We start from the raw sequence: 22,270 nt of genomic DNA, 5'->3' as shown, positions 1-22,270 counted from the left end.
GAAGATGGAGAACAATGAGGCCTGAGAGGTTAGAACCAGCTCATAAAGGGCCTTGAAACACTATGTTGAAGAAACCTGGATCCAGTCCTGTGGACAGTGGGAAGTTTCTGAGGGTTGTATACAGCAGGCAACATGGTAATAGCTAACATTTACAAAGCACTTACCATTGGCCGGGTCTCATAATAAGAGCCTGCATGAATTATCTCACTCAATCCTAACAAAGACCCAGTGAAATGCTATTATTTTATTCCCGTTTTTCAGATGAGGTCATTATCATTTGGAGGGGTTCAGTTATGTGTTCAAGATCATAGGCTGGCCTGGGACAGAAGCTCTATATGACTCCAGAGCTCATGCTTTTAACCGAGACCAAGAGAACTAACCCCACGTCCCTGAGGCACCTATGTCAGATTACAATGAGTCACTTTCTCTGCCACTAGAATGGCACCAGTTGCACAGTGAACTATGATCTCATGATTCCACCACTGCACTCCAGCCTAGGTGACAGTGAGAACCTGTCTCTAAAAAAAAAAAAAACTTTTTTGAGGTAACAGCCATATACCAGGTACTGCGCCAAGTACTCTACCTACATGACATAATTTAATCCCTATGATAATCCTGTGAGTTAAAGGTTTGGTCACAGGAGGAAGATCCACATTGCTGTTCAGCAACTGTGTATTGCCGTATCAGAGGCTCCAGAGCATGGGCTGTAAAGTCACACAATGCCAAGCTTCTGTCCCTGGTGTCTGTCACCTTGAGCACATTACGGAGCCCCTCAAATGATAGTTACCTCATCTGAAAAATGGGAATAAAATAAATACTATTTCATTCTTGGGAGAAATGAGAAAATGGCCAGACCCTGAAATCCCCTTCTGTGTTGTGTGGTTCAGGCAAGGGCTGCACTCCCCTAGGTCGTCTCCCCAGTCTGCACTCTGGGTGCGTGTGGGAGCAGGAGCTGGGGCGCGGGTTCGCCAGCAAGAGTAGTTAGAAACAATTCCGCTCCTTGACAACAAAATAACAGGAGCCAGAACCGAGGTCTAGCCCAGGGCCTGGCACACGGTAGGCGCTCAATAAATAGTCTGTGGAAGGCAGGGAGGGACCATGCGGTTGAAGAAGGGATTAAGAAGTGTTTAGAGATGAACGACTGGCCTTGGGGACAGAGGAGATGAGACAAGGCGTCTGGTAGAAACTTCAGCATTCCCTCCAGGAGTTGCGTCTCATTCTCTGAAATTCCTTCTCCATCACGCACTCCAGGCTGCGAAGACGAGGTGGACTGTGGAACGGGGCCGGCGAGGGCAAGCCCGGGGCTGGTGGAGGTTACCTGGCCGCGGCCGGGAGGTGCCGGGCGGCGGGGCGGGAGGTGCGGCCGGCGGGCGCGGGCCCGTGATTGGGACTCCGCGAGAAGGCCTGGGATTGGAGGGGCCCGGCGGAGCCCGCGAGGAGGTGACGCGGCTGCGGAGGTGACGCGTGCGGTCGCGCGCCCCTTCCGGCGCGGGGAGGGCGCTGAAGATCGGGGCCGCTCGGCCGCAGGCCGCCTCCAACGCCGCGGGATGTAGCGCGGGGGACCGCGGCCCCCAGCACAGCCCGCCCGCCCGGCTGTAAGTCTCCCTGGGGCTGCGCTGTGGGCGGGGACTCGGCGAGAGCGCGGGGACCCTGGAGACCCCGGGGAACCGGCCCAGGCCTGCGGAGGCGACAGCCGTTGGGGGAACCCGCGCCGACGTGCCGAGAGTCCCGGGCCCCCGCCCTGGAGACGCCCGCCCGGGCGTCCAGGCGGTGGAGGTTGTAAACATTTCCGGCCCCTCCCACTGCGCGCCGCCTCCGAGGCGGCCTAGGTGCGGTGGGCGCCCGTCCCCTGCTGTCCCCGGCTGTTCCTCGACTCTCTGTGAGTGCTGCGCCCTCAGCCCCGCGGGGTGGAGATGCCTGGGTTCCCCGGGTCGGGACCAGACAGCCAGAGATAAACCTGGCCCCGAAGCCGCCGCGCTTGGGGAGGGAGGGCTGCGGGCCTAGGTCGCGAACCGCTCTCGGCGGGGAACACCTGCCCAGGGTGGCCAGGAAGCCCTAAGGTTCCTCGACCAACCATCTTTGGCAGGTCAAGCCGTGACAGTGCCCCCACCTTGATGAGGTGGGAAGGAAAGTTGGTGATCGCTCTGCAGGGTTAAGGTAATCCTGAAGGCTGAAATGCGGGGCAGAATCTAAGCTACTTTGGGGAAAAATGAAATTTCATTACCTTGGAAATCTAGAATTGATGTATGCTTTCTTCTATTTAAGAATTTTGGTCTTCAAGCCTTTGATTTTCAGAAAATAGATAAGTGCTTTCCCTCAGTTTCTGGTGCTTCGTGGGAGAATGGGAAACTGTCAAGGCCAATTTTAGTTTACCCAGTTTCAGATGTCAGAGGAGCACTAAGAGGCCATGGTACTTTGCTAGATTAACCGTAGTATTTCCCTCAAGTAATTTAGAAGAGGGGCTAGAAAATACAGCGGAGAATACATAGGCTGCCGTCTTCAAAACAAATGAAGATTATAATGGCTGGTTCTTTTCTGAAATGAAGTAATAGTGGGATCTGTTCACTGCTTTTCTCTTTTGCTAGTAGTTGGGTAGACTACAATGGTGCAACTTCGGTTCCTGAGGTTGTATATTATCTTTATACTGCCAGGAATTTAGAGTGGTGCTAAACAGACTTCAATGTCAGTGTTCCCGGCTTGCAGCCACTAAATTTATTTACTCCAGAAGTAACTTTTATGTACCCATATTGTGATTTACACTTGGGAAGTCAGTCATAAAAACTGATGTTACCTGTGAAGAAGGCCCATCTTAGGGTAGACCTCCGCAAAACTACCTAATTGCAGAGTAGAATCTGAAAGCCTTCTTCTGTTCTCAGTGGTCAAGACTTTGCCAGCAGGTGGGAGAGAATCTCAGAAAAGTAACAGGAAGCAGCATTAATCTACTGATCCCCATTGCTGATAGAAAAAGTACACCACGTTAAGTAGGCTTTTAGGCTATTTTCAGTTTCTTCAGTCTGGCCTCATTTTACCTTTCCAGTACTCTATGGAAAAATGAATTGTTTACTGCCCTAGGGACTGTGTTCCTTCATGGTCTTGTTCACACCATGTACCCTCCTCGAATGCCCTGTTTCCATCTCTACCTATCAAGATCCTTTCATAAAATCTTCCACAAAACTTTTCTGATCACTTCAACTAAAGTTGCACTTTTCTTTTGAATTCCTCCTGCACGTAATGGCACTAAGCCTTGTAATAATATGAGGAAAGTTACTTCCCCCATTTAGAGGCCAGCAACCATTTTCAAGCCTCTGACCCCTCTTTGCCTTGTCTCTGTGGCCACAATACCATGCATATTGTAAGTAATCAATCAGTATTCTCAGATTAATGAAGTATAGAAATTGCCCTTCTTTCTAGGCCAGAACGTTTGTTCTCTCCTTCCATAGGAAATTTCCTTTTACTTCTAATACAAAGCCAAACCGAAACCCTTTAACACTCCTGCTACATTATCCTGTCCCATCTACTTATTATCACGCAGGTAAAATAAGCAGTCGTCTTCTTATCTAGAAACTTTGTTAATTATGGTGAAGTTTTTTCTTGGACCAGTACTCATCAACAGTTGTTATGTCCATTTGTCCCTAATGTCACTTCCTGGACTTCGTTCCTCTCACCATGCTCAAAGTTGATTCTCTTTTTCCTGCTCAGAAATGTTGGGGGCATAGGCTGGGCACGGTGGCTTATGCCTGTAATTCCAGCACTTTGGGAGGTCAAGGCAGGCAGATCACGAGGTCAGAAGTTTGAGGCCAGTCTAGCTAACATAGTAAAACCCCGTCTCTACTAAAAATACAAAAAATTAGCCAGGTGTGGTTGTGTGCACCTGTAATCCTAGTTACTCAGGAAGCTGAGGCAGGAGAATCATGTGACCCGGGAGGCAGAGGTTGCAGTGAGTCAAGATCACGCCATTACACTCCAGCCTGGGCAACAGTGGGAGACTCAGTCTCAAAAAAAAAAAAAAAAAAAGAAAGAAAGAAAGAAATGTTGGGGACATGAATGATGTTACAAATTTTAAACTTTGTAACTATCTTGGATTGAAAAGATCCTTGAAAGTACCCTCTAGCCAAACCACTTCCATATATGCATCTAGTTTGCTTTTGTTTCATTAAGCCTTCTGGGGTACATGGTATAAAGTGAGTACTATATTGTGCAATTGTATTGATCATGTATCTGTAATGTATTTGAAAGATGGACATTAAAAATGGGCTTTCAGCCAGGCGCAGTGTCTCATACCTGTAATCCAGCACTTTGGGAAGCTGAGGCAGGTGGATCAACTGAGGTCAGGGGTTCGAGACCAGCCTGGCCAACATGATGAAACCCTGTCTCCACTAAAAATACAAAAATTAGCCAGACGTCTGGCAGGTGCCTGTAATCCCAGCTATTCAGGAGGCTGAGGCATGAGAATCACTTGAACCTGGGAGGCGGAGGTTACAGTGAGCCAACACCATGCCACTGCACTCCAGCCTGGGGGAATGGAGCAAGACCCTTGTCTTAAAACAAAAAAAAAAAGGCAGAGCTGGCATTAGCTGGGTATGGTGGCTCACACCTGTAATCCCAGCACTTTGGGTGGCTGATACAGGAAGATTGCTTGAGTCCAGGAGTACTAGGCTGCTGTGAGCTATGATTGCACCACTGCGCTCCAGCCTGGGTCACAGAGCAAGACCCTGACTCCAAAAAAAAACAAAAAAAAGAAACAGAAAAAATAAGCTAGCATTAAAATCCTTCATATGCCTGTATACTGTTTACTTTTTTTTGTCATGACATTAGGAAAGTTTGCCTGTCTGTTAGGGCTCAAAAACACCCCTTTGGCCAGGCACAGTGACTCATGCCTGTAATCCCAGCACATTGGGAGGTTAAGGCGAGGGGGATCCAGACTAGCCTGGGCAACATAGTGAGACCTTGTCTGTACAAAAAATAAATAAAATTAGCTGGGCATGGTGGCACATGCCTGTAGTACCAGTTACTAAGACTTGGGAAGTTGAGGTAGGAGGACTCCTTGAGTCTGGCAGGTTGAGGCTGCAATGAGCTGTGATGATACCACTGCATTCCAGCTTGGGTGACAGAGCAAGACCCTTTCTTTAAAAAAAAAAAAAAAACAAACTTCTATTGGGGAAGTGCTACAAAGGAAGTCAGATTGTTTTTCCTCTGAGAGGCTTGACATCAAGTAGGAGAGCTGAGGCCCTATTGCTGCAGTTTGGTGATTTCAAACATGTGCCTTTGCTTTGACTCATATTTCTCCAACACAGCTGTGAAACTATCATCCTAACAGACAGTAGATAGGGGGAAAGCTGGCTGTGTTCTTTATCTATACTGCTAGACTGATCTTGCTTTAGCACAAGAATCAAGCTAGGCATGGATAGAACCTAGCCATAGAATCTCTAAAGGCCTGGGAACCCCAGATTTAAAACTCTTAGAAGCTTTGTGTCTTCGCCTCCAGGAAAGGTGTGCTGTAGCCTAGAAAACTTGGGAATTGGTTCACAGTATAAATGTCTCCAAAACCTGTAAGTGAAATAACTCTCCAGTTAACTGATTGGTGATTAAAAATCAATCTTTTCCCCAAGTTTGGCACAGGATTATCTTATTTATAGAAGCACAAACACCTCCTTGCTCCACAGCTTTACTCTAATATCCTAGGTTTATCCAGTTGGAAAGCTTAGTGGTAAAGGTTTATTAGCTTGAGTTGAAGAAATCCCATCAAAAATGCACTCAGTGGAGTTTGGCTCAAATACAATTTGCAATATTGGGTGTGGCAAGCTTGAGGGGAAAGGCATTTCCTCTAAAATACATAAGGATATAGAAAGCTGGCAGAAAGTTGGCTCTCCTAGGATCATTCTAACACCTTAAGGATTTGTTCTGATTTTACATCATAGACTAAAACACACTTGTAATTCTCCATTGTATGTGAGTGGTCCACCCCAGAGAAGTGGTATTTTCAGATCCTAGTATTATTTGCTCTTCTTTCTTGCCAGACGTCCGATCCCTATCTCTCCCTTTCCTGTCTCTGTGTTGCTACAGTTTAGAAGACCAAACTGGACAATGGACTTTGCTCACTATGATGACATGATCTCCATTGACCTCCATTGTATGTACTTTAATGCATGATGATATATTTTGTGTGATGAGTTGTAGCTTACTGTTAGTTGTGGTATCAGTACTCGTGATAAACGAGCTGGAGGGAATCAGAAGAATTAACAGAAAATGATTTGGACTGTGATGATAGCCAGAAGACTTGAGGGCATGAAAGCTTTTAAGATCAAATGATGAAATTAGTAAGAATGCCAAGCTGGATTCTGCATATGATCTTTGGACCCTAATTGCCCAACTTAAAGTTTCTCTGTATTATTTTTATTGCCTCTACTAAAATAGTTACATAGCACTCAAAATAACTGAATTTAGCATGTGACATTCTAGTTGAGGGGTTCTCTCTCTCCACTGCCCTCCTGGAGCAATCAAATTATATCACTTATTTTGTGCATATCACAAACTACCTATGTTATCTGGCTCTTTGAAAACAATGCTATAACTTGTTCAACTTGAACTTAGAATGCCTTAGGGTGCTAGTCCTAAATACCCTTGCTAAATATTCAGTGAATGTGTTGACTTACTGTGGGGAAAGGGATAAAAGAAGCCACCACAAACACAAGAAAATGCACATGAACGCTTATCTACATGGCTAGAAGCTAAGTGGTATGTTCTCGAGCTGGAATCTGCCCCCTTCATTCAGTCATCTTGAAATACAGGTTCTCACCAAAATAAGAGATATTATTATTTTATAATCCATATATTGCATCCCAGAACCAGACTTTTGTTTTGTTTTGTTTCTTCCCTGGTGGCCTGATCTAAATTACTGCCAACAGTATTCCAAGCTAAGTGTGCCCCTCTTTTCAGACTTATTAAAGATGCCCAAAACTATTTTTGTTTTTTGCTCACGATATAAAATATTTTTTAGTAAAGCTGTTGATTGAGTAGTATTTGAGGAAATACGTTTTGAGGTCAGCCTATTGAGAAAGATTTCCCAGTGTCCCTTCTCACGTGGGTTGCCCATCTTCAAGGTTTTCAGAAGCCTCTAGTTTCCTGTTCTCCTTGAGTGCAGTTGTTCACTATGACTGTGTGCTGGCATCTCATCAGAGCCTTGCACATTTATAGGAAGAGGAACTGTCTATGTGTTGACACCACATAAAGGTCTGCTGTATAGCAAGTTATTGTTTTTGTCTCTCTTGGACTAGATTTGCCGGTTGCTTTCAGCTGTGCTTGTGGGTTGAGCATAGCATGACTCACAACTGTTTAGAAGTTTGAGGATTGCCCTTACCTGATGTGTTAGGAAGTGTTCTCCAGAAAGAACCAATAGGATACATACATATGGATAGAGGAGGGATTTATTAGGGGTATTGGCTCATGAAGTTATGGGGGCTAAGTCCCACAGTATGCCATCTGCAAGCTAGACAACCAGGGAGGTCAATAACTGTCTCAGTTTAAGGCCAAAGGCCTGAGAACTCAAACAGCTATTGGTGCATGTCCCAGAATCTCAAGGTAGAAGAACCTGGAGTTTCTGATGTCCAAGGGCAGGAAAAGAAGGGTGTCCCAGCTCCAGGAGGGAAGAAGAGGGGGAGAGAGAGAGAGAAAGAGAGTTTGGGGGTCAAAGAAAGAGATTTATAATCCCTGAGAAGGAATTGTGATTACTCTTAGATAAAAAAGAACACAGGATATCAAAGATATTTGTATGTATAGTGAACAGCCATGGACGATATAGTGTCTCCCTCAGGAGCAAAGTTATGTTTACTGTCCACTATAAAAGACTGGGGCTCCCTAAGCTTAAGTTTCCTCTCTGGGAATGCAACCCATTCCATGCACAGGTTACCTGGCCCTCCCTGCATTGCAATGTGGTTATTTGGGTTTGGGTGGGGCTTGGGTAACCAATGCAAGAATATGCTAATATTCTGGCTACTGCTATTGCTCTAACTAATCAAGTCCTTAGTATAGAGAGTGGGGGTGGGGAAAGTACTAATAATTTACAGCACAGTGGAAATCTTTGGAAACTTTCTCCCTCTTTCCCTCTTTTTTCATTTGCATTTTTCTGAGGCCTGATTAAAGACCACTGCTCAAGTCCAACCCAGGAAAATCCAAAGTGTCTGAGATTTTTCCTAGAAAATGGAATTCTGGGTTTTTCTGATTTTCTGTGTGCCTGTCTCTAGTTTCTGAAATACTCATTTGAGTGGGGCTTAGATTATGGGTTGTGGTGGTTGAGACAAGTTCTTGCGGAGCTGGTTATTAGGTATGTGTGTGGCAAAGGGCAAACTGGGGCTGCCTCCTCGTCTTCAGCTTCCTGCTTCCAGGTAAGTGCTTGCTTGCTTGCAGGACAGATTGTGATGAAAGCTTGTTATCCCAGGGTGGAACTCAGGCTATAATCCTATAATAGAATTAGTAGACTTTGCAGAGAAATTAACCACTAGGCATCTGTTCCACAACCAAGTTCCTTTCGTATGTATGACACATTTATCACAGCATTTGTAGGTAATTGTAGATAAAGCCTAGCTGAGTTCAGTTGGCATTTAATTCATTTCTAAGCCTGGATAATCTTATAGTAATTGCAGCCAGATGTTGGCTTTATATTTTTGTTCCTCAATCTCAGAGCTAGACCTTTCTTGGGCAAAGTGAGGTTTGGGAGTCGTAGGGGAGACTCTTCTCGCTAAATGGTTCCATACCTGTAGGAGGGAGTTGAGGATGGGTAGCTGGTTTTCTGTGGTGAGGTTGGGTGCAATAACCACAGATCATTTGAAAGCAAGCAACTTAATTGTTATATTTTCAGCCTTACCTATAAGGTGAGTGAGGTTCTGGGTAAAGGTTGACATTGAAGAGGGAGGACAGGAAGAGATTTTATTTAAGCAGTTAACTGTTCTTTAGAATTGGAGACAGTATATGGGTTGGTTAGCTTCTTATTCAATGTTAGATCATAGAAATGAAATGTAAGAGGAATAAATTGTCAATCCTTCATGTTTGTGTTTGCTTTTAGTGTCAACCATCACAGGGAGATCTCTGCCCTCTGGGGCTGAGAGACCCCAACCTTTCCCCAAGCTGAAGCTGCAGGGTATTGAGGTACCAGCCAGATGTCTTCCCACAAAGGATCTGTGGTGGCACAGGGGAATGGGGCTCCTGCCAGTAACAGGGAAACTGACACGGTGGAACTGGCTGAACTGGGACCCCTGCTAGAAGAGAAGGGCAAACGGGTAATCTCCAACCCTACCAAAGTAAGTCATCTTCCCAGGAGTCATCCCTTGTCCACTCTCTCTCCTTAGAACTCTGTCACTTTCTCTTTTTTTAAGATCTCACTGTCCAAAAGGAGGAACATAGCCTGGAAATATCTCTACCCAAGTCCTATGATACTATTATAAACATCTCGTTTTCCATTTTCCTCATTGTAAGCTTTTGGGAATTCACTCATCTTGGTAACCCCAGTACTTAGTACAAGGCCTGTGGTCCAATAAATAACCTGTAAATGTCTGAATGAATGAAAGAATCAGTTGATTAGGATGAGGTTTGACTTCATGTAACACACAAAAATCCTTATAGCTTTGACAAGACAGAAGTCTCTCAAGCAAAAGCATTTCAGAAGTAATGAATCCAGGACTGATATGGAGGCTCCACCACTGTCAGGCACCTATGTTGCTACCCCAACACTCTTAATATGTTGCCCACATTCTACCCACCATGAAAGAAAAGGGAGGAGAAGAAAGGCCCTCTCTTTCCTTTTTATTTTTGTTGAGACGAGGTCTGGCCATGTTGCCCAGGCTGGTCTTGAACTCCTGGGCTCAAGTGATCCTCCTGCCTCGGCCTCCCAAAGTGTTGGAATTACAGGTGTGAGCCACTGTGCCCAGCTAACTCTTTCACTTTTAACAGGACTGTGAGGGCTGGGCACAGGACTCACACCTGTAATCCCAACACTTTGAGAGGCCAAGGTGGGTGGATCACCTGAGGTCCAGAGTTCAAGACCAGTCTGACCAACATGGTGAAACCCTGTCTCTACCAAAAATACAACAATTAGCTGAGTGTGGTGGCACATGCCTGTAATCCCAGCTACTTGGGAGGCTGAGGCAGAAGAATCGCTTGAACCTGGGAGGCAGAGGTTGCAGTGAGCTGAGATCGTGCCATTGCACTCCAGCCTGGGTGACAAGAGTGAAACCCTGCCTCAGAAAAACAAAACTAAATAAAGGAACTATCAGGAAGTACCTCCTAACACTTGGGCCAGAACTTACTTACGTAACTGTATTCAGCTGCAGTAGAGGTTAGAAAATGCAGCCTGAGTAAAACTGCAGTAACACTGTCACCCTGAACAAAATGGACTTGGTTACTTAGGAAGAGAGAGAATGGATATTGGGGTAGGCTGGCTGGAAGCTGTAGCACAAAATCTAAGATAGACCATGTGTTTGCCAGGGACCAACAGCAACAGGAGAGGTAGAGCCCAGAGAAGGAGTTGAACTGCCAGGCTCTCCATAGCCATGATTCAGAGCCTTGGGATAGAGAGAGAGAAAGTTCCCTCCCTTTCACAGCCAAGTGCTCTCCTGGGTGCACTCTTTCAGGCCCTGGAGTCAGCACTGCTGTTTTCCACCTAACCAGTTCTGAGGCCCTGGTACTCCTGGGAGCTGCTATAGATTAAAAGTTTCAGTCATGACAGCATCCCCAGAGTCAGTGAACAGGGAACTCTGAACACAACTATTGTTTTTTTTTGTTGTTGTTTGTTTGTTTTTTGTTTTTTTTGAGATGGAGTTTCACTCTTGCTACCCAGGCTGGAGTGCAATGGCGCGATCTCGGCTCACCGCAACCTCCGCCTCCTGGGTTCAGGCAATTCTCCTGCCTCAGCCTCCTGAGTAGCTGGGATTACAGGCACGCGCCACCATGCCCAGCTAATGTTTTTTTGTATTTTTAGTAGAGACGGGGTTTCACCATGTTGACCAGGATAGTCTCGATCTCTTGACCTCGTGATCCACCCGCCTCGGCCTCCCAAAGTGCTGGGATTACAGGCATGAGCCACCGTGCCCGGCCTTGAACACAACTATTGTTAAGGAAATCTCTGAGACACTGTGTCTTTTTCATTGTTTTGAAAATGTAGGCTGGGTGTGGTGGCTCATGCCTGTAATCCCAGCACTTTGGGAGGCCAAGATGGGAGGATAACTTGAGGACAGGAGTTTGAGACCAGCCTGGCCAACATGGTGAAACCCCATATCTACTAAAAATATAAAAATTAGTTGGGTGTGGTGGTGGGTGCCTGTAATCTCTGCTACTCAGGAGGCTGAGGCATAAAAATTGCTTGGACTCAGGAGGCAGAGGTTGCAGTGAGCAGAGATCGCACCACTGTACTCCAGCCTGGGCAACAGAGGGAGATTCCATCTCAAAAAAAAAAAAAAAGAAGAAGGACCGGGCATGGTGGCTTATGCTTGTAATCCCAGCACTTTGGGAGGCTGAGGTGGGCAGATCACCTGAGGTCAGAAGTTCAAGACCAGCTTGGGCAACGTGGTGAAACCCTGTCTCTACTAAAAATACAAAAATTAGGCCGGGCGCAGTGGCTCACGCCTGTAATCCAAGCACTTTAGAGGCCAAGGCTGGCGGATCACCTGAGGTCGGGAGTTCAAGACCAGCCTGACCAACATGGTGAAACCCTGTCTTAAAAAAAAAAATACAAAAATTAGCTGGGTGTAGTGGCATACACCTGTAATCCCAGCTAATTGGGAGGCTGAGGCAGGAGAATAGCTGGACCTGGGAAGCAGAGGTTTCAGTGAGCCAAGATCGCGCCACTGCACTCCAGCATAGGCAACAGAGTGAGACCCTGTCTCGAGAAAGAAAGGCGGGGGGGTGGAGAAAGAAAGAGAAAAAAAAGAAAAAGAAAGAAAATGTAATGGCCTAAAAGAGAGAACTATTTGGGAAACTGGGGGAAGTTGAGAACCACTATTCTAGAGAAAAGGATGTTATTCAGTGCCTAGAGCTGGTGTGCTAATCTTGCATTCCTCCAGTGCTAGTCTGTGAGAGTCCTTCTCTTACGCACTGCACATAGAATGTTCACTGCAGCATTTATGAAGGATTTATAAGTCTCTAGTGTTGTAAACTCAGCATGCGTGCTTTTGGAGAAGAGACCACAAGACCCTCTGTAGGAAAGAGGCTGGGCAGAAGGCGTTAGGTTTGGATTTTTCTGGGTCTCTCTGCTCTGGAATAGTACAGTTTATGAGATGACTCCCTAGATTGTTATGGGTTTTTATTCCCCCGCAGGCTGAAGAAGAGCAAACATGCCCAGTGCCCCAGGAAGAAGAGGAGGAGGTGCGAGTACTGACACTTCCGCTGCAAGCCCACCACGCCATGGAGAAGATGGAGGAGTTTGTGTACAAGGTGTGGCCAGTGAGCTTCTGTCCTGGAAGGGGAAGGGCAGCAGGCCTGTCTGGGATGTTCCCAGCCAGCAAGCTTGCGCTGGGTCGAAGAACTTTTACTCCTGGGAAGGAGTGGATTTGTTTTTTTGGTTAAGATGAGGTAAATCAACGCGAAGCTGGCTAAATTTTTACTGCCTACTCTGTGAGGCATTGTTCAAAATATATTCTTAAAACAGGGGGTCTTTTCTAGGCAAGGGGTCCCTTTGGAAGTCATCCAAATATTTCAGCATGACAGTAATATGAGTGCCTTTATTAACACATTAAATATGCATTAATGATGAGCACTCATGTATTTTATTAAAGTTTGCAATTTCTGAGTAGTGATAAATAGAGTGTTTTGAGATACCTTCAGGACTCATGTGTGAAAGTATCTGATTTCTATTGGTGACAAAGCCACAAGTTCGACTAATACTGTGGTTTGTTGCCTATGCTTATAATTGAGGAAAATGCTCAATTTGCTTAGAGCTAAATGGAAATACAGTTTTTTCCATCATTCCTCAGATCCTGTCCATAGTACATGGATCCTAGATTAAGAACCCCTACTCTTAGGCCGGGCGCGGTGGCTCAAGCCTGTAATCCCAGTACTTTGGGAGGCCGAGGCGGGTGGATCACGAGGTCAAGAGATCGAGACCATCCTGGTCAACATGGTGAAACCCCGTCTCTACTAAAAGTACAAAAAATTAGCTGGGCATGGTGGCGCGTGCCTGTAATCCCAGCTACTCAGGAGGCTGAGGCAGGAGAATTGCCTAAACCCAGGAGGCAGAGGTTGCGGTGAGCCGAGATCGCGCCATTGCACTCCAGCCTGGGTAACATGAGTGAAACTCCGTCTCAAAAAAAAAAAAAAAAAAAAGAACCCCTACTCTTAAAAGACAGGGGGCCGGGTATGGTGGCTCACGCTTGTAATCCCAGCACCTTGGGAAGCCGAGACAGGCAGATCACGAGGTTAGGCGATCGAGACCATCCTGGCTAACACTGTGAAACCGTGTCTCTACCAAAAATAAAAAATTAGCCAGGCATGGTGGCACACGCCTGTAGTCCTGGCTACTTGGGAGGCTGAGGCAAGAGAATCCCTTGAACCTAGGAGGCAGAGGTTGCAATGAGCTGAGATCACGCCACTGCACTCCAGCCTGGGCGACAGAGCAAGACTCTGTCACCCAAAAAAAAAAAAAAAAAAAAAAGACGTGGTAAGAACTTAGAATCTAATTGGGGGAGGGAATGGTACAGGAGGTTGCGGTGAGCCAGGATTGCACACCACTCCAGCATGGGACATGAGGTAGAATCTCCTGGCGAGAGATAAAGGAGGGATCTGTATGTTTCTTAAAACTATGTTTATGAGCTGGGCGCAGTGGCTCGCGCCTGTAATCCCAGCACTTTGGGAGGCCAAGGTGGGCAGATCACGAGGTCAAGAGATCACGACCATCCTGGCCAACATGGTGAAACCCCGTCTCTACTAAAATACAAAAATTAGCTGGGCGTGGTGGTGCGTGCCTGTAGTCCCAGCTGCTTGGGAGGCTGAGGCAGGAGAATTGCTTGAACCCAGGAGGCGGAGGTTGTAGTGAGCCAAGATCATGCCACAGCACTCTAGCCTGGCACCTAGCGAAAGAGCAAGACTCTGTCTTAAAAAAAAAAAAAAAAAAACCGAACTGTGTTTATAATTTTTTTTTGTTTTTATTCAGTATATCAACTGTGAAATTTCAAGTATCCTAAAGGAGGTTGTACCATATTTTCTTGAAAGGTTGAGAAACACTGACCTAAAACTTCTCCAGATAAACTAACATGACAAAGGGACGTTAGGGAAAAAGACAAAGACAAAGGAAATTTTTCCTTTCTCCTTTCTTTTTTTTTTTTTTTTTTTTTTTGAGACAGAGTCTCGCACTTTCGCCCCAGCTGGAGTGCAGTGGCGAAATCTCAGCTCACTGCAACCTCCGCCTATCCCAGGTTCAGTTGATTCTCCTGCCTCAGCCTCCCAAGTAGCTGGGATTAAAGATGCCTGCCACCACGCCTGGCTAATTTTTTGTACTTGTAGTAGAGATGAGGTTTCACCATATTGGTCAGGCAGGTCTTCAACTCCTGACCTCAGGTGATCCACCTGCCTCAGTCTCCCTTAGTGCTGGGATTACAGACCTGGATTTTTTGTTTGTTTGTTTGTTTGTTTGAGACAGAGTCTTGCTCTGTCACCAGGCTGGAGTGCAGTGTCACAGTCTTGGCTCACTACAACCTCCGCCTCCTGGGTTTAAGCAATTCTCCTGCTTCAGCCTCCTGAATAGCTGGGATTATAGCTGCACACCACCACAGCTGGCTAATTTTTGTATTTTTAGTAGAGATGGGGTTTGGTCAGGCTGGTCTTGAACTCCTGACCTTGTGACCTGCCTGCCTCGGCATCCCAAAGTGCTGGGATTAACAGGTGAGAGCCACTGTGCCCAGCCGGATTTTTTTTTTTTAATGTTCAGAATATGAATCAGGACTCTACTAGCCCTGTTCGTGCTATGTCTTGGATATCTCCCGGTCCCAGCTGGTTCTCCACTATTACCTAGGACCATTCAGAGCCCGATTGACATCTTCCTAGACTGGTTCTCCATCATTGCTTGTCCTTGGGGAAGGTACTATTCTCCAGTGCCCTACCTAGAGAAAGTGTATATGTTCTAGGTCTGGGAGGGACGTTGGAGGGTCATCCCATATGATGTGCTCCCTGACTGGCTAAAGGACAATGACTATCTGCTACATGGCCATAGACCACCCATGCCCTCTTTTCGGGCTTGCTTCAAGAGTATCTTCCGCATCCATACAGAAACTGGCAACATCTGGACCCATCTGCTTGGTGAGTGATTTGGAAGGTTAAAAGTTGAATTTGTTGTCTCCCTAACTGCCAAGGGATTATAGAGTCAAACAAAGGTGCTCGGATTGATTGTCAGCTGGAGTTCTGTCTTCAAATTGCTAGTGACTTTAAGCTAGTGACCTTGGTTGACCCTTGATCACTGATCTTTAAAACTGAGAGTAAAAGGCCTAGAAACCAAAGAAATTGGGACTAAATATTCTCTTCTCATCCCTGGCAGAACGGTTCTAGGTGGAGACAATTCCTTCTACTTCATAATTTCCCACTGTAAAAGTAAAATGTCAACATTTCAAAAAGTGGTCCTTTTGTCTGGGTTTTTGTGACCGGTGCCACTTTCTTTGAAATGTTTAACTGCAATTACACAGCTAAACCTCATAGCTTTCTGATTTTTTAAAAAATTTCAATAGCTCTTGGAGTAGGGGGTTTTGGTTTACATGGATGAATTATATAGTGGTGAATTCTGAGATTTTAATGCACTCATAACCTGAGTAGTGTACATTGTACCCAATATGTAGTTTTTCTGTCCCACACCCCTACCTCATCCTCCCCCTTCTGAGTCTCCAAAGTCCATTATTATATCACTCTGTATGCCTTTGCATACTCATAGCTTAGCTCCCACTTATAAGTGAGAACATATGCTGTATTTGATGTTTCATTCCTAAGTTACTTAGAATAGTGGCCTTCAGCTTCATCCAGGTTGCTGCAAACGACATTATTGCATTCCTTTTTATGGCTGAGTAGTGTTCCATGGTGTATAGATACCACATTTTCTTTATTCACTCATTGGTCAATGGAAACAACGTAGGTTGTTTCCATATCTTTACAGTTGTGAATTGTGTAAGAAACACACGTGTGCATGTGTCTTTCTCATATGACTTCTTTTCCTTTGGGTAGATACCTAGTAGTGGGATTGGTGGATCAAATGGTAGCTCTATTTTTAGTTCTTTAGGGAATCTCTACACCTTTTTCCATAGAGGTTGTATAAATTTATAATTTACATTCCCACAAGTAGTGTATATTCATTCCCCTTTCACCACATCCATGCCAACATCTGTTGTGTTTTCTTGACAGTTTAATAATGACCATTCTTGTAGGAGTAAGATGGTATCTAATTGTGCTTTTAATTTGCGTTTCCCTGATGATTAGTGACGTTGCCCATAGCTCACTGATTCAAAAATGTCAACTGTCAAGTGTACACATTCCCTTTTTCCTTACAGGTTTTTTCTTTTTTTTTTATTTTACCCTCCTGCAGGTTTTGTGCTGTTTCTCTTTTTGGGAATCTTGACCATGCTCAGACCAAATATGTACTTCATGGCCCCTCTACAGGAGAAGGTGGTTTTTGGGATGTTCTTCTTGGGTGCAGTGCTCTGCCTCAGCTTCTCCTGGCTCTTTCATACCGTTTATTGTCATTCAGAGAAAGTCTCTCGGACTTTTTCCAAGTGAGTGGAAAGAACAGCATAGGAAAAGACTGTGCACTGTTGTCACATCTTGAGATCCCAGTGCTGACTGCGTGCTAGGAGCTTGTATAAGTCCTAAAGGTTTCTTGGTATGCCAGAGGAAAGGCTCTCTGTTCTGTGGGGATACTGGGGTGATGAAGCCTCTTAAACACTTCATGAACAGACTTACTGCGTCCTCCTCAACAGATGGAGACCGGATGTGGAATATACTTTCTACCTGGAAAATACTACCTTTTGTGAGGCTTGGAATGCCAGTAGGCTGCTTTCCAAGACCTTGCACCCATTCCTACAGTAACTTACTATTGGCCCAAGCCAAAGTAGGGCGTGGTAAATAGTCTATGCTTCGTTCTACTGGTGCTCCTACTCACCAGTCAGCTAAAGCTTATCTTTGCTCCCCATGCGTTGCTGGAAGCTCCAGATGTCCATCATTGTGTGCTTTCTCTCTTCCCCAGCTGTGAGCCTGGGGTTCTATTTGTTTGCTTGTTTTTGTTATTGTTGGTTTTGGTGGTGACGGTGGTGTATTATTTTGTTTTTCCTAATAACTCCAGTAAGAAGGGTACATGTTCCTCATTTAAAAAGTCAACTAAGACAGAACAAGCTAGGATACCCCTTAATACTACCTCCAATTTAAGAATTCTGTTTTTAGAACTCATTCTGTCAGAATAGGAGAATTTTCAAAGCCCTTCCTGAGTGCGATGCTGGGAACCAGCTAGATTGTGATGGAATTTCTAAACTCAAATGTGTACCAGGGGAGATACAGCTGTTCACTAGTAAGGAAAAGGGATAGAGTTTTGAGTGGGGATTCTTAGAGGCTTTTCCATTGTAAAATCAAAGTTACCTTGTGAAATTTTAATCCAGAATACAGGATAGGTTGTATGGGAAATGAGGGGGTGGTTAAATCTGGGAGCAGGCGGAGAACAAAAAGAGCTAGTTAAATGAACCATACAAATTCATTTCACTCACCGATTTGTTTCATGTTTGTGGTTTTTTTAGACTGGACTATTCAGGGATTGCTCTTCTAATTATGGGGAGCTTTGTCCCCTGGCTCTATTATTCCTTCTACTGCTCCCCACAGCCACGGCTCATCTACCTCTCCATCGTCTGCGTCCTGGGCATTTCTGCCATCATTGTGGCACAGTGGGACCGGTTTGCCACTCCTAAGCACCGGCAGACAAGAGCAGGTAGGTCAGAAGACATATGTAAACCTCAGAGGTTTTGGACCTTAGGCCTGATAGGCTCAAACCTATCTGAGCCTTAAGGTTTGCAGCTTGAGAACCCCACCCAAACCCTGATTTGTGTTTCAGAACTTTCAAAACAGCATCAATTTCAAAGCTCAGTTCTCCCCCAAGTGTAGTACTGTTTCAGTAGAATGCTAGGACAGGTCATTACCTAGCTGGTCAACTGACTGCAAGCGGAGATACAGCTATTCTTACACACGGTTTGTGACAGTGTAAAAATGTGGCAAGCACAGTAATTTTAGTGACCCGAGTCCCAAGCACTCAGATATCAGGGATTAAAATTAAACACTCAGAGGCATTCTACTAAGGGAATGGAATGCTTGGTTTGGCAAATGAAAATACCTTGAGCATAAACACTGGTAACAAAGTAATAGCTACAAGCATAAACATCTATGTGCCGTCTCGTCTCATCTGGACTCTTGTTTTAACCTTTTATTACTTGCAGCAACACCACCAATTATCGCTAGGCTTTAGCCCCTTTACAGTTAATATCTGCTATGTTTTAACCTTCAGTTAAAATAATTAAATGTTGGCCGGCGCGGTGGCTTATGCCTGTAATCCCAGCACTTTGGGAGGCCGAGGAGGGTGGATCACTTGAGGTCAGGAGTTCAAGACCAGCCTGACCGACATGGTGAAACCCTGTCTCTACTAAAAATATAAAAATTAGCCGACGTTTTGGCAGGTGCCTGTAATCCCAGCTACTCGAGAGGCTGAGGCGGGAGAATCCCTTGGACCTGGGGGACGGAGGTTGCAGTGAGCTGAGATCACACCACTGCACTCCAGCTTGGACAACAGAGCGAGACTCTATCTCAAAAAAAAATTAATAATAATAATAAAATATTTATCAAGCACTAGCCACATGCCATGCACTGTGCATAAATAAGGGTATCTACAAAGGTGGAGAGGCAGACCCTGCCCTTTAGTTACGTGTAGTGTAATGGTGTTGAGACAAGTACCCATTCTTCCCTTGCTCTTGCCTTATCTGGGTGTCTCAGCAGCTACAGGATAACTGCTAAGCTGGGTATATCTGTCTGCTCAGGAGGTCAGAGTCCTGGCTATGTGAGACTTCTATGATCTTAACAGGAAGCCTGTCCTACGCTTCTCTGACTTGGTAGCCAACTGAAGCCTTACCATCTAAGTTGTGTACCCAAGTTAGCCATCAAAGGGTCTTGACACATCATTTTTACCTAAATTCCTAACAGATAATTCGAATATGAGATGTTGGTTCTTAATGCTCCTTAAAAGCTAGTAAGCACTTACACGGCTTCTTCCCCTTGACGACATAGTAGAAATATCTGCTGAGTGTTATCCATCTTGTAGCGAAGTTTCCTAAACATGTACTGTTCATCCAAAAATAGCTAATTATCATAAACATTTGAATTCCAGAGTAAGACAGCAGTGCCTTCCATGTGCTGGCTGTTTCCTTGCTTGACAGTGTGATGTCTGTTCTGTTCAGGGGTGTTCCTGGGACTTGGCTTGAGTGGTGTCGTGCCCACCATGCACTTTACTATCGCTGAGGGCTTTGTCAAGGCCACCACAGTGGGCCAGATGGGCTGGTTCTTCCTCATGGCTGTGATGTACATCACCGGAGCTGGCCTTTATGCTGCTCGAATTCCTGAGCGCTTCTTTCCTGGAAAATTTGACATATGGGTAAGAAATGAGTCTTCCAGCAGGGCCTTTGATGGTGAGTGAGCAGCCCAAAGTTAAAGGTCTGAGGAAAAGGTGGTAAGAGACTGGGATCATATAGTGTTAGGAGGTACATACACATACATTGGAGGAAGATTGTCAATATTAACACTTTGGTGTGTCTCTCTGACAAGGACTGTGTTTTTAAAACTTTCTAAAGGTACCACGTTTATGATATTAACATATTTGTTTAATTAAGGAGAAACTAGAAGGAGTAAATGCTTTCTCCTGTTTGTTTCTTGTTCCTCTGTGCAGTGTCCTAAAGGCTCTTCTCTTTTTATTTCTGCAGTTCCAGTCTCATCAGATTTTCCATGTCCTGGTGGTGGCAGCAGCCTTTGTCCACTTCTATGGGGTCTCCAACCTTCAGGAATTCCGTTATGGCCTAGAAGGTGGCTGTACTGATGACACCCTTCTCTGAGCCTTCCCACCTGTGGAGTGGAGGAGGAACTTCCCAAGTGCTTTTAAAAATAACTTCTTTGCTGAAGTGAGAGGAAGAGTCTGAGTTGTCTGTTTCCAGAAGAAACCTCTTAGAGAATTCAGTACCAACTAAGCTTCAGCCCACTTTCACACCCACTGGGCAATAAACTTTCCATTTCCATTCTCCCAGCTGGGGATGGGGCATGGTCAAACTTAGCCATCCCCTCCACGGCAGTCACCCTCCTCAGCAAGGCACCTACCGGCTCCTCACAGAGACAATACTTTGAAACTCATGTTGAGATTTTATCCTCTCCTCCAGCCATTTTGGGAAAATGATGGACTGGGACTCTTCAGAAATCCTGTCTTTTTTCTGGAAGAAAATGTCCCTCCCTTACCCCTGTCCCTACTTTGTATCCTGGCTTATAACAGGCCATCCATTTTTGTAGCACACTTTTCAAAAACAATTATATACCCTGGTCCCATCCTTCTGGGGCCTGGATCTGCTTACAGAGCAGGAAGAATAAAGCCACCAACTCTTACCTAGCCCGGCTAATCATGGAAGTGTGTCCAGGCTTCAAGTAACTTGAGTTTTAATTTTTTTTTTTCTTGGCAGAGTAATGTAAAATTTAAATGGGGAAAGATATTTAATATTTAATACTAAGCTTTAAAAAGAAACCTGCTATCATTGCTATGTATCTTGATGCAAAGACTATGATGTTAATAAAAGAAAGTACAGAAGACACTTGGCATTCAAAGATTTCACATGTATGGTCTTGATTATTTGCACACAACTTCAAAAGATTAAGTAAGACCAGTGATAATTTCAGATTCTCCAGAGGCACAAATTTGAATCATGGGCATTGACAGGGTGGCACATGCTGGCCAATAAATGAACCTAACTGAACTGCTAGCATCTGTTCCCCAATATGGTTCTTTTTAAATGTAATTATTGCATGGACTATCTTTTTTAATTTTTTTTTCATGGAGCCATTTGGAAAAAATAGACCATCTTGTTAAATCAGTATGCGATAGTAGTGTTCAATAATTAGAAGATTCTCAGGGCCGGGTGTGGTAGCTCATGCCTGTAATCCCAGCAGTTTGGGATGCCGAGGCAGGTGGACTGGTTGAGGCCAGGAGTTCAAGAACAGCCTAGCCAACATGGTGAAACCCCATTTGTACTAAAAATACAAAAATTAGATGGGTGTGGTGGTAGGCACCTATAATCCCAGCTACTCAGGAGGCTAAGGCACAAGAATCACTTGAACCTGGGAGGTAGAGGTTGCAGTGACCTGAGATCACACCATTGCACTCTGGCCTGGGCAGCAAAGCAAGACTCTGTCTCAAAAAATAGTAGTAATAGGCCAGACACTGTGGCTTGCACCTGTAATCCCAACACTTTGGGAGGCCAAGGTGGGTGGATCTGAGGTCAGGAGTTCAAGAACAGCCTGGCCAAGATGGTGAAACCCTGTCTCTACTAAAAATACAAAAACTAGCTGGGCATGGTGGCAGGCGCCTCAGGAGGCTGAAGAAGAGAATTGCTTGAAACTGGGAGGCAGAGGTTACAGTGAGCCAAGATCGTGCCACTGTACTCCAGCATGGGTGATAGAGCAAGACTCCGTCTAAAAACAAAAATAACAGTAATAATAATTAGAAGATTATCAAAAGTGTTAGGTTATTATCCCATGTTGCCTAAGGTTGCCTCATGGAGGGGTCATTCTGTGCCTTACAATGCTATTGTGAATTGTACTCAACCTGACGTGACATTAGATAGCACAGTGATCATTTCTCAGCGAATGCAGGCAGTTTAAGAGCAGTCTTCTCAAGTTAAAGTTGGGTTCACATCAAGGATCAAGTTTCTAAACTGGAAGAACAAATGATCCTTTTATAAAAATAATCCACCCACACCAACAGGAAAAGTTTCTCTGCCTCAAGTGGTAACCAGGGAAACGTAAATTAAAACCAAAATGATAAACCGTCTCCAGCCAGATTAAAACCAAATTAAAAGCCTATTATTGAGTGTTGGTGCAGATATGGAGCAGACCAGATGCTGCTGATGGAAGTGTACATTGGCAGCACCACTTTATGTGGACAAACAGCATATACATGTTAACAACATTCAAACGTTTTACAAAACAACACTATACAATATGAAATGCATCTAATATCTACCCTAGGTTACTT

The 22,270-nt window shown here is 45.0% G+C and overlaps 1 protein-coding gene across 5 annotated transcripts; it reads left to right on the top strand.

The window, feature by feature from the left end:
* The first annotated feature begins 1,388 nt into the window (after positions 1-1,388).
* On the top strand, positions 1,389-20,851 carry ADIPOR1 (adiponectin receptor 1). 5 transcript variants are annotated; one of them, XM_032288782.1, is made up of 9 exons: positions 1,389-1,595; positions 6,064-6,130; positions 9,059-9,293; positions 12,304-12,420; positions 15,105-15,276; positions 16,544-16,730; positions 17,742-17,929; positions 19,443-19,636; positions 19,962-20,851. In XM_032288782.1, exons 3-9 carry the CDS (start codon positions 9,153-9,155, stop codon positions 20,088-20,090), a joined length of 1,128 nt encoding a protein of 375 aa, XP_032144673.1. In that variant the 5' UTR covers positions 1,389-1,595; positions 6,064-6,130; positions 9,059-9,152; the 3' UTR covers positions 20,091-20,851. The 5 variants fall into 5 exon arrangements, with proteins under 5 accessions (XP_032144673.1, XP_032144676.1, XP_032144672.1 ...); XM_032288781.1 differs by lacking the exon at positions 6,064-6,130 and having other exon boundaries at positions 1,463-1,595; positions 19,962-20,846; XM_032288783.1 differs by lacking the exons at positions 1,389-1,595; positions 6,064-6,130 and adding an exon at positions 1,755-1,879.
* Positions 20,852-22,270: the final 1,419 nt, after the last annotated feature.

Source organism: Sapajus apella, unplaced genomic scaffold (genome assembly GCF_009761245.1).
Source record: "Sapajus apella isolate SASKATOON/1434 unplaced genomic scaffold, GSC_monkey_1.0 scaffold22, whole genome shotgun sequence".
Classification (NCBI taxonomy): Eukaryota; Metazoa; Chordata; class Mammalia; order Primates; family Cebidae; genus Sapajus; species Sapajus apella.
The sequence above is the reverse complement of the archived record's forward strand: the minus strand, read 5'-3'. Positions and strand labels throughout refer to the sequence as shown.

Coding starts and splice junctions, on each gene's coding strand:
- ADIPOR1 (XM_032288782.1), top strand. CDS start 9,153: ATGTCTTCCCACAAAGGATCTGTGGTGGCACAGGGGAATGGGGCTCCT. Junction 9,294..12,303: donor TAATCTCCAACCCTACCAAA/GTAAGTCATCTT, acceptor ATTCCCCCGCAG/GCTGAAGAAGAGCAAACATG. Junction 17,930..19,442: donor GCACCGGCAGACAAGAGCAG/GTAGGTCAGAAG, acceptor TGTTCTGTTCAG/GGGTGTTCCTGGGACTTGGC.